General features: G+C 43.0%; 1 protein-coding gene across 1 annotated transcript in view; it reads left to right on the top strand.

Moving 5' to 3' along the window:
* The first annotated feature begins 93 nt into the window (after positions 1-93).
* LOC111566277 (ELAV-like protein 4) overlaps positions 94-14092 on the top strand; it is an 88149-nt gene continuing 74150 nt past the window's right edge. The window contains exons 1-2 of the mRNA XM_055017664.1: positions 94-691; positions 1229-1369. Of these exons, the coding sequence (XP_054873639.1) occupies positions 644-691; positions 1229-1369 (189 nt within the window). The 5' untranslated portion in view covers positions 94-643. The remainder of the gene's footprint in view (positions 692-1228; positions 1370-14092) is intronic.

Genomic DNA, 14092 nt, shown 5'->3' on the forward strand with positions numbered 1-14092 from the left:
TGGTGGGGGAGAGAGACTGATGGAGTGAGAGAGGAAGGGAGGGAGAGCAAAAGGAGAGAGCCAGAGAGAGAGAGAGAGAGAGAGAGAGAGAGAGAGCGCAAAAAGGGAGGGGAGTTTAAACTAAGTGCTATGTTTTGGGACAGGCTAATCTGCTAGCAAGCAGTGTGAGGATCGGAGTGTTTTGTGTGAGCCAGTGTGCGGGGGACAGATAAGGGAGCCAGCCAGCCCGCCAGCCCGACCCATCAACCCACCGACTGCTTGTTTTAATGTGCTGACTCTGGGGAGATTTTTTTAAAAGACAGCATATTGACTCCTTTAGACGTGCACGGAAACCTTGGGCACAAAACGCCACCGCCGCTACTACTACTGCTACAGCCACAGCCAGCAGAAGAAGTGCATCAGCAGCAGAGCAACAAAAAAAGAGAGAGAGAACAGAAGGACTGAGCAATCACAACTGCAGAATCAGAAAATTAAAGAGGATTCTTTTCCCTTTTTGTCCCCCCAATTGATTTTTTCTTCCTTTCTTTTTTTTTTCCTGTTTGCGGGACTGACTCCCAAAAGAGAGAGGAAAAAAGGGGGGGAGAACTGAAGAGAATCTGAAAATAAAAGGACAGAACGAAAATAACAAGCACCGAATCTGAACATGTTCGAAATAAGCCGAACACTCAACGCCGCTTTGTTGAGCAATGAGGTAAAGAAATTTGGATTTTCTTCTCCACGCCTCACCTGTGTGTGTCTGCTGCCAACCATTCTGTCATGTATTGTGTGTCCGTGCGTGTCTGTCACACTCATCCTGCCTTGTGTTAATAAACGGAGAGCCAGCGCCGAGACTTTACATCCCCTCTATTGTAACCAAACCAGGGTAGCCATCAAGCCCATCAAACGCAGGTTTTGCTTGTGCGAAATTGCCTACCTGGGGCTAAAATTGTATGTGTGCCTTCGTGTGCGCGTATAGTATGTCCGCAAGTGCCTCGTGCACGTTCACACATGCATTGGTGTGAGAGCAATGTGTTCTCCCCCTCTACCCCCCTTCGTTCCTCATGTTGTACCCCCTCTACTCCCTCTTCTGTCCTTTACCATTCTCACCGTCCTTCCTACCTGCTGTTATCTGCTCTCCCCCCCCCCCCTCTCTCTCTTTTTTCCTCCCTTCCTTCCCCTCTCTCTCTCCTCTCTCCGTTCTCCTCCCGTGCCTCCCCCGCGTTACGAGTGCTGTGTGTTCTGTGAGCAGCATCTCAAGATGATGGCGAGGTACGGGCAGCTCTCGGGACTAGCAGCCAGTGGCGCGGGCTCCGTCCCCGAGACGCACTCGCCGCTATTTCCCAGGGATCTCCTGCCATCGCCTGCCCAGATGGGCTACAGGTCGCCCCTGGTAAGAGGATAGACAGACCGATATATATATGCATATATTTCTATTTCTATATATCTCCAGCTTCCTTAATGAACACCAGAAATGGGAGAAAAAAGAGTGTGAAAACTGTGCGTTGAGGAAAAAGAAGAGAAGAAAAAGGGCAGGAAGAGAGCAAATCAATTGTGGGATTCTGCCTGTATCCCCAGTGGATAGTATTAGTAAATATTTACATTGTTATGTTTGTTCAATTACGAACGCCTACTCTGTCTTTAGCCTCTGCCAGTCAGACTGTTATCAAGGGAATTTGAGGTGTTTGTGTGTGTGCACGCATGTGTGAGCGGGTATTCGTGTGGGTAATATATTTTTGCTGAATTTTGTCAACTGTGCTGGGTGCTGCAGTGTTTCATATTTATTTATTTTACACTTGCTCCTTGATTGTGAATTTAATTTCCTTGTGAATAGACAGGCTTCAGCACTACACTTCATCTCCTATTTCGTAACTTTCAAAACCAGTCTCGGAAAGGAAAGAAATAATTCGACTCACTTATGAGATGCACATTTAAGATGCACAAATTTAAAATAACATTTTGAATATCAAATCAATTAAATTCCAATCAGCATCTGACAATTTGTTGTTAGCAAACAGAGCAGCAGCTACTGGAGATAGACAGGACGTTCTTTTTTTTGCACTGGAGTCAACATTACTCTGCAATTTACATAGAAAAGATTACTTCAGGGGGAAGGGAATGAGAGAGAAAAAGAGGCATGAGAAAACCCTGAGCGTTTAGGCAAAAGCGTTGTAAGAAAATCCCTGACTCGCCGCATTAAAGCGACATGAAGCTGTGGGTGTCTAATCTGCTGTGGGCTCTTCATTGGTTCGGCTCCCCTTCAAACTGGCTCAGATCCACACCCCAGAGCCTCCCGGAAGCCTCCATAACCCACTGTCATGCTGCTGACTGTACCCAAGGGTTTCCGTCAAGTGTATGCAAATGCATGGCGGGGATAAGCAGCGAAATGCGTCCGTGAGGAGTTGGGCTTCAAAAAAATGTCATGCAGTTTTTTTTTTCTTTTTCGCTTTGAATTCTTCAGTGTTTTGTTGTTATTATACAGAACACAAAGCACAGCGTGTCCCACTGTCCGTTTAGACTCATGACTGTGTTATCTGCTGTTTGCATAAAGCTGCTGGACCATAAAGTATTTGTTGAAGCCAGTGGCACTAATTGGCTGAATTTATTACGTAAATATGATTGACACGTTAACATATTTAGATGAATCTCAACCAGTCGATCGCAGGGTGGAGCATGGGGATCAGATGACTAGTTGCACATTACATTGAATTTAACAGCACAGAGTGTAAATAAAGTACAACGTAAATGCAGAAAAAGTGCAGACAAAATTCATGCAAAACAGTGGTATTGATAACTGGAGTCACTGTGAGACGTTTCATTTGTGGTGAAATGCTTTGGTAATGGTTTATTTCGAGGGATTTTGCACATTTGTCATCAGTGTGTCGCTGGTGATGAGGCATGTTCCTGTGTGTGTGTGTGTGTGTGTGTGTGTGTGTGTGTGTGTGTGTGTGTGTGTGTGTGTGCGTGTGCGTGTGTGTGTGTATGAGCATGTGTGTAAGTGCATATCGTTGTGTATTTGGTGGAAAATGTGTGTGTGTGTGTGTGTGTACGTCTGTGCATGATTACCCTGGTTAAAAAAGACCATCGTTATAGTGATTAATGGTGCCTTCATTAAGCACAGCGAGATCATTTGCATACATTAGATAAATGTGCTGGAAGATTCTGGTGGCTTTGGTGTGTAAAGCCTCAAAAACAAGCAATTTTTTTTTGTTTTTACGTCGGTGCCATCAAAAAGAAAAACAATTCTACAGCCGCAGCGAAACATTGCAGCATTTGTCAAAAAAAGAAAGAAATTCATCGCTCATTTTGCCTCGCAATCACTCCGACAGCAATTTGAAAGACACTGCGTTGTATTTACATTTATCCATACTTCTACACATCATACGACTGCAGTAAAGTTTCGCATCACTTCCCCCTCCACAACACAGTGCATTTGTGTGTGTGTGTTTGTGCCACGTCATGTCTTTGTCTATTTGTGTGTTTTCAGTCTTCGGTGCGTTCAAAAGAGCATTCTATGAATTCGCTTCTGCACTTATTAGAACCCAGGAGTGCAGAGAAGCATACAATTAATGAAATTTAAACTGAAATTGTTCAGAACAAGCGTCCGCAGTATCGTTCGTACAGCTGTAGGATGACCAGAGCAACAAACAGTTTAAAATAAACGTGTGAACATAAAACGTAACTGCAAATTATCCCGTTTTTCAGCCACTCAGATCTAATTGTAAAAAGCCCACATCTGAAAAACCTGCAGTGCTCGATGCTTCAGAGCTGAATGCTGTTAATTTGTAGAAGGTTCCACTGATTACCCACTGCAGGCAGCTGCCGTTCTCTCTGTGACACTAGGCTTTGTTTGACAACTCCAATCTTTTTTCTGTTTCAGCATTTTAAAAAAAATTTTAAAAGGAGGGTCACATTTCAGACCTGCCTGAAGTTGTTCATCATCACCACAACAACAGAAAGAGGGAGGAAGAAGAAGAAGAAAGCGTAGTAGCTGGTGTGCAGCCACGGTATATTAGCAGCCAGGAGATAGTTAGAGGTCATCTCTATTTCATAACAATGATTAGCTCCTTCCATCTGCCGCTCGCTGCTGCATTTCCCCCCTTTCCTTGATTGCAGTGTTCTCTATATCCAGGAAATTAGTTCATTTATGCTCCACAACCCTGCTGTCACTGAGGCACAAACAGGTGCAGCAGACGGAGCGACGCCACAGAGGGGGAAAAAGAAAACAGAAAGATGGAGATACGTGCATGATCGACAGTAATAATCAAGTACAATGGCAGCTGATTAATCCAAGGCTGAGGGAAACTAAATTGTGCAATATTTTACTAGCATGAAGCATGAAGTGATTCAAAGAGTCCAAAAATATTCCTGGTATCATTTCATCCTCTCTCTCTCTCTGTTTAGCTGCAATCACAGTGGTTTTGATGCAGTGTGTTTGCCGAAGCTTTTTATCTATAGGGTTGCAGTAAACAAAGACACGCTGCTCCTCCCTATAGCAGCGGTTTGTGTGTGTGTGTGTGTGTGTGTGTGTGACCGCGGCGTGTCGGAGGATTTACACGCGACATCGCATGAATGTGTGCGTGCATCAAGTCATGTTTGCACTTGATATGAGCACATGTGGTGTGTCAGTTACGGGGAGAGAGAACGGTACTGCGAGGGGGGCCTGAAGGGTTGGGATTTGTTGGAAGAGCTGTGTGCGTGTGTGTGTGTGTGTGTGTGTGTGTGTGTGTGTGTGTGTGTGTGTGCGCGTGCGTGCGTGCGTGTGCGTGTGTGTGTGTGTGCTGGCCACCAGTGCTGCAGGGAGGGCCCAGTGATCAGCAGCTGAGCCTGTGTCCCGCTGGGAGCCATCGCTGCAGAATGGAGCAGGTGTCTGCAGGCTCATGCACAGACAAACACACACATCCATACACACTGTCACAGACACACAAACACTGTAAAGCTACTCCCTCTAGTTTTTTTCCACCCATTTTTTTCCTCTCGCTGTCTCCATTTTTTTCCCTGTGCATCATGCCATTTCTTCCCATCCTCAGGGCACCTCTTGCATCACAAATTACCATTATTACCTAATTGGTTCGTACTTATTTCTCAGGACAAACAATAGCGTAACCCCTGCTGCACCAACGCCCACCCAGAGGTCACCTCCAGATTTCACTTCCATACGACGTGAGCGGCAGTAACACGCTGATCGAGTCACCTCAGCGAGCTAATTATTATCGAGGCGGGCAAAAGAGCACAACCGATGTAAACAAAAGGGTCACACCCACTGCCACAGCAGCAAAGCAGAAGATTTGAACCAGCAATTATTCCCCACACCGACTGACAAGCCCTTTAATGCAAACATTAAAATAACTAAATCATCATAATTACTACAGTTTGTGTAGCAGTGGATTAAACGTCCACTGTGGGCCTGTGAATTCTACTCTACCTCCACTCTCTGCCTACGTTTGTACAGTTCAATAGGTTGAATAAAATAATCTCGCTTCCCGTGGTTCCTTTTTCTTCTTTAGTTCAAAAAAAAAAATCCCAGGGCTGCTCTTTTGCTCAGTAATATACAGCATTTAATTTCAGGGACAAATTCGTCGCCTCTCTTGGACAATGTTTTCACATCCAGTTGCAGTTATTTCATTTGGCTTAAGAGGATAAATACGGAGGGGGAATAATGAAACCGACAAGACTGCAGAGAACATGGTATTGTGTTGTCAAATTTGGTGTGTGCTTTATTATGTGCAAGCAATTAATGGGGAGAAATAGAAACAGCAACTATTTGACAGGCCAATTCAGAGCAGAACGGCTAATTCGGTCGACATGTTGTTCCCTTTAAAAGAGCAGTTTGAGGTGCGAGTGTTGGATGTGTGAATTAATTATAAAACCGACAGCGATATCAAAATGTACTGTGGATATGTCAGCTTTATAAACCTCCACAAAGGAGGTATTAGCCAGTGCAAGCCTTTTACTGACCCGTCTACGCCTGTGATAATCTCACTCAGATGGCTTCAGCTCTCCTTGACAAAAAACATAATTTCATACCACAAACAAAATCTTGAAAAGAACATTAAATCATCTTTTTTTTCTCCGCTTCTCAAAACAGACGTCCATTTCATAGGTGAGCACTCCTGAACCAGACAATATGCGGCTCTGGTTTTTTTAAGGGCAGCGATGTGAGGAAACGTGCCTCATTGTTGGCAACTCAGCGCCTGTTGGTGAAGAGCTGACAAACGCTTCCGATACTTGAGTGATTGTCTGCGTCTGGAATCCTGGCATGTTGATGAACAACACCATTTTTTTTTTGTTCTTCTCCTCTCAGAATCGATAGTTTCAAAGCCAATGCGTTTTTATCGATTCGCTAATTGCCGGGGATGAGGCAAAGTATCTGCTGTCACCATGAATAAATGATGTATGGCTGACTTGTGCATTAGTGCACGAGGAAGAGTGACCGTTGAAGTTACAGTAGCTTTGTGAAGGTGTCTAACACACACTGAAGCAGGTTTAAATATGTCATCCCTTTTTTCAGTGGATTAGCTCATAAAAGGCAAACTGGAGGGTTTTTGGGTTTTTTTTCCCCAAGCAGAGGCTAACGCTAAGTGGCTCCTCTACAGAACCCAGACATGCAACAACAGCATCGTCATTATATGCTAACCCCTCACTCCCATTAATAATAGATGCATTCTAACAGCAGCATTCTTGCACCAATACATTAGTGACAAGACTGTAAAGTAAACCGACTTACTGGAATATACACAGAACTATTGCAGTTATCTCTGCCTCTGTTTTCGCACTGTTTATCTGTATACTTCACTCAAAGCAAGACTGATGCCTTTTCTACACAACGTCATGTTATCTTCTCAGTGGAAAATAATTTCTGGAGTGTTTGTTTTTGACTAAAAAGACTGTTTTTTCTCTCTTTAATCGGCAGTGTTTCAACATGTCTCTAAGCATGTAGGCATTTAAACTGAAACCCGGTGGGTTTATTTTCTCTCTCTCGTCTATTACCCACTTGCTTTTCCTCAAGCATGAGAAAAGGGCGGTTAAGTATGAAGTGACATTTGGAGAAGCTGGATTTGTGCAGCGTGGGCATGTTTTGGTGCACAGTGCCGATGGCCAGTCCAATGAAGGGACTCTGGATGTGTCTAATTTCTGAAAGGTTATTCCTATTCGAAAGTGCAGCCATTTATGCAGAGCTGATGGTGAGACTCCTCGTGAGGCCTCGTGTTTGAGCTCTGAAAAGCAGTAAACAAAGACTGCAGAGAGAAACGCGACCGCAGAAATGACAGAAATACACGATATAAATAAAAATCTCTCATGGACCTCAAGTAGGAAGCTCTGTGTGCTTTGTGTTGCTGTAGTGTGTGTGTGTGTGTGTGTGTGTGTGTGTGTGTGTGTGTGTGTGTGTGTGTGTGTGTGTGTGTGTGTGTGTGTGTGTGTGTGTGTGTGTGTGTGTGTGTGTGTGAGTGGGGGTGAGTTGTGATTAAAGCCTCCACCAGATGGACCACAGCAGTCACCCTGTGAGCATGGATGTACCCCGACCGGGATCAAACGCAAAACGGGCTGCCGTCCTCACTGCCCCAAAGCCCACCGCTAAAACCCCCACGATCCACTGACCCACCACACCGCCTCATTTCACACACATTAGAAGCCACAGCATCAACAAAAATGAAAACAGTGTGCCAGCCAAGTCATTCTACCCACCTCGGACTCCAAATCTATACCTTTACATGCATTATCCATCAATGGCAGCTAATGAAGCTAAACTTTATGATCAGTGTGGGAGCTGCTGGCCTGCTGAAGTTGAATGTCACCCCAAGCTGCGGACCACTCTGTTGTCCAAATGGACACTAATCCACCAGAGTCCTGTTGAGAATACACTCTCGGTGCCAGAACACATGCCAGACTCAAAAGCGAATGCATAGCTAAGCCTTTTCTGGGCACCTACACAAACCTTCTCTCTCATTTGTGTTGGGCTGCAGCCTCAAAGACCTCAAAGACCATCATCAGCATCATCTCTTCTGTAAAAACACACAGGAGCCAGTGTGTTTTAACGTCTATGTTCCTTCAATGGAAAGAGCAGTTATCTACATGAAGTGCGTTGAATTAAAGCGACAAAAAGAGCAGCGTGTTTCTGCAGTGTTTGCATAGCGACTGAGCAAGCGTTCGCTCTCGTATTCCACAGACGGCGCATTCAGTCGGAGCTTTCAAACAGCCCCCCGTCACATCTCTGCAGTCTGCAAAGCTCCAGCCATACCAAACAGCTTTGAGTTAAAGTTGAAGAAAGTGGCTGTGACAAATGCAGCACAGCCTTGTTCCGGGATCAGCGTGAAGAATTCATTTCTGATCTGTGGAGTCTCTATGAGGGAGAGTGACACAGGCAGGGGTTAAGCTTGACTGTATATCAGGGAAGAGGATGTAGGAGGAGAAGATACGACTAGATTAGCTCAATTTGACCACAAAAAATACTTATCTTTAATATAGTTTAAGTAATACATGCCATTCAGGGGATTCTCTTCTGTCTCTGGGCAATGTGAATTCACACATTTGTTTAGGAAAAAAAGTGAAAAGATCATTCAGTGAGCAGTAATTAACCCTGCATTGTCATTAATCACTAGTTTTTGTGTGTCAGTGGGATGTCTGTAGCTGTGTGAATGGGAGACTGATGTCAATGTTGAGCAAATCATTTGATTTTGTTGGGACACAAGACAAGTTTGATCATTTCTGCGCTCTATAAATGCACCCAAGTGGCAAGTCTTTGCACTGAACTGATTTTTTTTCCAGTCTGAGTTGCTGTAATTTAACATCATCATCTGCCCTCAGTGGTTTAAATAAGTTGTTTTGTGTCTGCTCGCTCCTGCTTAAGGACGTGAGATTCCTTTTAGGGAGCAGCTTTTGTGTCCAACTGCTCCCCTCCGTTGCTAAACTGTCACCTCGCTTCTCAGCAACAAAGAGGCGATTTTGACCCAATGTACAGCATCAATGCAGGTGCACACATGCATCCCTAAGCATGAAATTACCCCAAAAAACCACCATTTATCCGCGAAAATAAAGCCCCCTGCTCTTAACACTGAGAGCAAAACAACAAAAGTCAATCGGGTCCAAAGTGACCATTGTTGTCCAGAAACAGCCGCATGTTCTCATGTTAATAGCCGTCTGGTGTCTGGGCCTCGCTGATGCTGAGTTTGTCGGGTGAGTCGAAGGCTGCGACTCTCATTTGTTGATTGTTACCGGTAGAGGGTGGACACCTGCCAGGAAAGAGGCAGTCATCAGTCTGAGTAGCACAGCAAGATGCTACTTCTGCCAGAACTTCAATAGAGCAACTAAATCTATCCTTCAAGGGCAAATCAAAAAGGGAGCCTAAGTAAAGCGTGGCATACTGAGAAGCATGCACCAAGCTTTGTAAATGCACTACGGCTGCGTTGAATTATGGGATATTTTGCATTGAAAATTAACCAGGCACAATAAGTATTGCGCCGTTCCCTCATAGCTCGCTTAAAATGCTGTTTTGTCTTCAATTACAGTGCTGCTGCCACGCTGTGTAGTGGTGATAATTCTGTTTCAGACCGTTTTCTTGTCTAATGTCCTTGGTTGCATTAATTTGCTCTGAACCCCAAGTAGTAATTGCGAAGATTAGTTTTCTTTTTGTTTTTTTTTCTTCTCTTGTTAATAATCAAGGTATTTTCTTTCCAGCACTTTGAGGTAACACCTCAGCTGGCATTTTCACTTCTCCTCCTTTAAATAGAAGTCTTATTATGCAGAGTGAAACATAAGACAGGTGTTGAAACGCTGCGTCTGACAGTTAACAAGACTCAAACCAAGAGCAACCACAATTATCACTGTCTGCACGCTGAATATTCAAACCAAAGCTGCTATGCTGCACACACTATTCTCTACCTGCTCTCTCACACTTGTTATCAGAACTCTATGTGTTAGCTGCTACCAGAGCACAGTGTGCATTTACATTACTGCAGCCTTACAGATATTTATTAGAGATTCAGCATAAACAGACAGAATTTTTCAGGGAGTGGCAGAGATCTTGTGCAAGAGAACCAGAATGAGAGAGTAAGAGGGACAACACAGGCTGCAGTTAATCCATTAACATCTGTGACTAGGAGGGGTTTAGGGAGGAGAAGCCGGGCAGAATAGAGGGCAGGAGGAGTTCATGACAATTAGCCAGCACTCTGCTTTTCAGAAAAAGCAGTTTCCACAGGCTGAACAACACTCGACGTCCAGGCTTCTTTGTGTCAGAGGGCAACGCGCTTCATAGGATAAAATACCGTTCGTGCACACGTGTGTTTGTGTATGTTCGGAAGCAGTCGTGGAGTTTGTGTGCGTTTTGTGGATACGAGCCAGAGCCGATAAGCGAGATGGAGTTTCACATTGCTGACGGTATGGCTGCCTCTCCTGGGTTACAGCCACAAAAGCTTTTTAGCTTTCAAAACTTTGTGAGAGGAAAAGAAATATCATTTTGCTCCTCAAAAAACTATTTAGCATCATCTAATAAAAGGCCAAATAATGCATCCAATCAACGCTGTGCACTTCTGTTTTCTGCAAAGCCTTACAAAATGGAAGACTTTTAATCGTTAACATTAATTACTTCTTTTGCATTTATTCAGCTATATTTTATATGTGCAGACATAAAATATGAATAGAAAGAGGCCATATCCACGAGATAATAAGCTACGCTGCAACATCACTGACAGCCAGACTGGAAAGAATCTCAGCATGAATGCTCCTGAATATCTCAACAACCACTCGCCTCGTGTGGCCACAGACGATATTATGTGTATCCATAACTAGAACATGGCTGCAACATGGTTCCATCTTTGCTGTGCGTCTGTACATCACTGCTACATAACACAACATGCTGGAAGGAACAGACTGTGTTTATAGCTAATTTACTGAGTAGTGGTAGTCACTCACTTTCATTGCTTTCTAAAATCACTGTCCCGTAGAGCAATCTAGTGAAATGACAAGCCGAGGCAAAGACTATTTTCACTTTCAAATCATGTTCTCATTTAGAGGAAAAGGTTATTTGGACCACATTACAAGGAGAGAAAACAGACTCAAAGACACCATCCATTATGAAATAAGAAAATGATCACCCACTTTATTTCCACCACCTCGACAAATCGACAGTTAAAAGTTGACGGAACACAAAAACACGAAAGAGTGATTTGAGCGTAAGTTACTGACTTTGTTTTCCGCACCAGAGGGAATCAAAAAGCAACAATAAAAACATGGGAATATTAGTGGCTGTGGGGTGGAGAGAATGTCTTTTCCAGGGTCCACGCCAGAGCTTTTATTAAACTCAAAAGGTCAGAGCAGGAGGATAAAAGCCGGACAGAAGACTGAGGATTTGTTGCCTGGTACTATTCAGCTGCCCTTTTTTTTTTTTTTTGCTTTTTTTTTTTTTTCTTCTCTCTGCTCCGGTGCAGAAAAAGATAAAGAAGTGCGCAACAAAGGGAAGAGAGACAAAGACGCACTTCTATTTTAATCCATTTTCATTGTTTCATTCTGCATTACTCTCCCTCTGTTATATACAGTGTGATCGGTACAAATCTCCAGACTGCAAGTGCCAGCATATTTTATTCTATCTGAAACAATAGCGAGCGTGTTCAGCCCATCTTCCCCTCCAGTGTGGATATATTAAAAAAAGTGTGTGCATGTGTGCTGCCTAATTGAGGCCGTAGTGAGGATTCTCATTAGTATGTCAGGCACATGGTTCAGCTGGGCTAGCTAGCTAGCCGTAGCTAACCAGACAGGTGGAGAGGTCAAAGGGGGGAGACAACGAGACGAGGCGGCTTCGCTTCCCTTCCCAGCCTCATCATTCCTCACACTTCCTCTTGTTTTCTTCCTCAGTGTGCTCATGTGGGAGCTAATTTGAGTGCATGGTTGAAATTCACAATTGTATATATGGTGCAACTTTAGGTGTCGAGTATCTGCTGTAGCTGCAGCGTCTGCAGTATGGGGCTACGTATGTACACATCAGGGCCTTCAGTGAGTTACCGAGGGCATCATTTGGCTTCAGGATTCAGACACTAGCAGCTCATAGACGACGTCTGCTGTTTTGCAACAAGGCATCAAAAGATGTTCTACAAAGTTCAACCTGGCAGCAGGACTGCAGCTAACAGTTGTTTTAATTATTCACTCCCAGAGAAAAGCAGCAGATTTCGACTATTTTCTGTTAAGATCTCACATCATGTAGTTCTATTATTAATTAAACTCCATCTATGTAACCTTGACCGGGAACCTCATATCTATTGTTTTTCACACCTTTTGCATTATAAATAGTGTATCAAGATCCTACACTATGTCGGGAAGGAGACGGACGAGAGCTTTAATGGATGTCCTGGTAGCTCCTGCAGCTCTCACACAGCTGAGGCCCGACTTGTGTCGAACACAAAGGGAAATGGTGCAATAATGTGTTGAGATGTTTTGATCTCTTGGCAATTCGAGGATGTAACCGGTGTGAAATGAAATGAAGCTATGTGTTTGTATCGGCAGCATAAGGTGTTTGAATGTGTGAGGCTGCGAGGAGCTGTGCGGTTTGCATGTAAATATGAATTCATGTGGATATACAGCGTAGTGCCTGGGTGTGTATGTGTGAGGGTTCATGCAGGTACCGCTGCCTGCCAGGTGACTGTGTTAAAGGAGGCAAGAGCTCCCTCTTCTTGTCTGCTTGAGGTAGGAGGCAGGTGGACAGAATCAACCTGAGGCAGGTTTTTCTCCTGGGTTTACTTCTCATTAATATTCATTGCAGCTTAATAAACTTCAGCGGATATTATATTATCATTATAATTTGTCAAAGCAATTGACAACATCAATAAATATTCATTTGATGGCATCATTTCCTTAAATACTCCACAAACAAAGGGGTAAACTCAGGTGAGATGCCCCCTTTAAGAGCATAAATCTGCTTTCTTTTTCAGCATGTACATACAATGAATATTAATATCTACACAAGAAGTATGCTTGCAAATTTAGAAGGGACCTAATCATAAGAGACAAGAATTTACTCATCATAGAAGTAAATGTGATGATCTTCCTTTGATCCCTACAGACTTGCTACTTATGCATTAGATCAACTTTATTTTCACATTTTTAATGTTAATTTAACTACAACATAAATGGTAGATAACGTGTGCAGATATTCTTTGGGCTTTTTTTTTTAATGTGACTATTAGCAGTTAATTTAGAAGTCATTTAGATTTAATTTAGATAATTTAGAGTTCATGGGTCTAGGATTAAAGTTAGAACTTCACTGACATTGATATTTTAATAATGTTATATCACCATGGATGCTAAGGCTGTTAAGAATTCATATCGACTCTGGTGCTACAAGCTAATAATGCATAAGTTTAACACAAAGTCAGCTAGTAAACCTTGAACAAACTTTTTTTTTTCAGTGCTGGTGAGATTTCATGCTGCCATACTAGATGATGGTGAACATAATGTATCAGTAATTGAGGCTAAAAAACGTAACGTAATTGAAGTCCCTGTGGGGCTTCTACCCTCAGAAGTCCTAACCGGACACTAATTTAAATAATAATTGTTCAAAGGAATGAATAACCCTCCATGTAGCTCTCATGTAAACAGTATGTTTTAAAAAATGGTTTTGTATACGCTTATTAAAACCACAGAGACTTATTTAATTGCATTGTCAAAACATGGCACCAACATCTGATGATGTTTGAGTTCAGCAAACAGGAAAAATTTATTTGACAGTTTGAGTCAAATGAGTTCAGAAAACTCCCAACCAACAAACTATGACTAGACGAAAATTCCTTTACTCAGAATGAAAAACAGTGAAATTATCAAGCCAGTTTTATTAAATTACTTCAACTTAAATGTAGTTTTAAGTCAAATAATGCAGAAATTTAAGTTTAAATTACACATAATATTAAGTTGGCTCAACTACAAACCTCATCATGTCAACACAACTCATCAAAATAATGTTTTCGATGAGATTAGTGTCTTAATCATCCATTATCCATTATCTATACACCGCTTAATCCTCACTAGGGTCATGGGGGGCTGGAGTCTATCCCAGCTGACTCAGGTGAAGGCAGGGGACACCCTAGACAGGTCACCAGTCTGTCACAGGGCTACATACAGAGACAAACAATCA

The sequence above is a fragment of the Amphiprion ocellaris genome, chromosome 2, assembly GCF_022539595.1.
Source record: "Amphiprion ocellaris isolate individual 3 ecotype Okinawa chromosome 2, ASM2253959v1, whole genome shotgun sequence".
NCBI classification, from domain to species: domain Eukaryota; kingdom Metazoa; phylum Chordata; class Actinopteri; family Pomacentridae; genus Amphiprion; species Amphiprion ocellaris.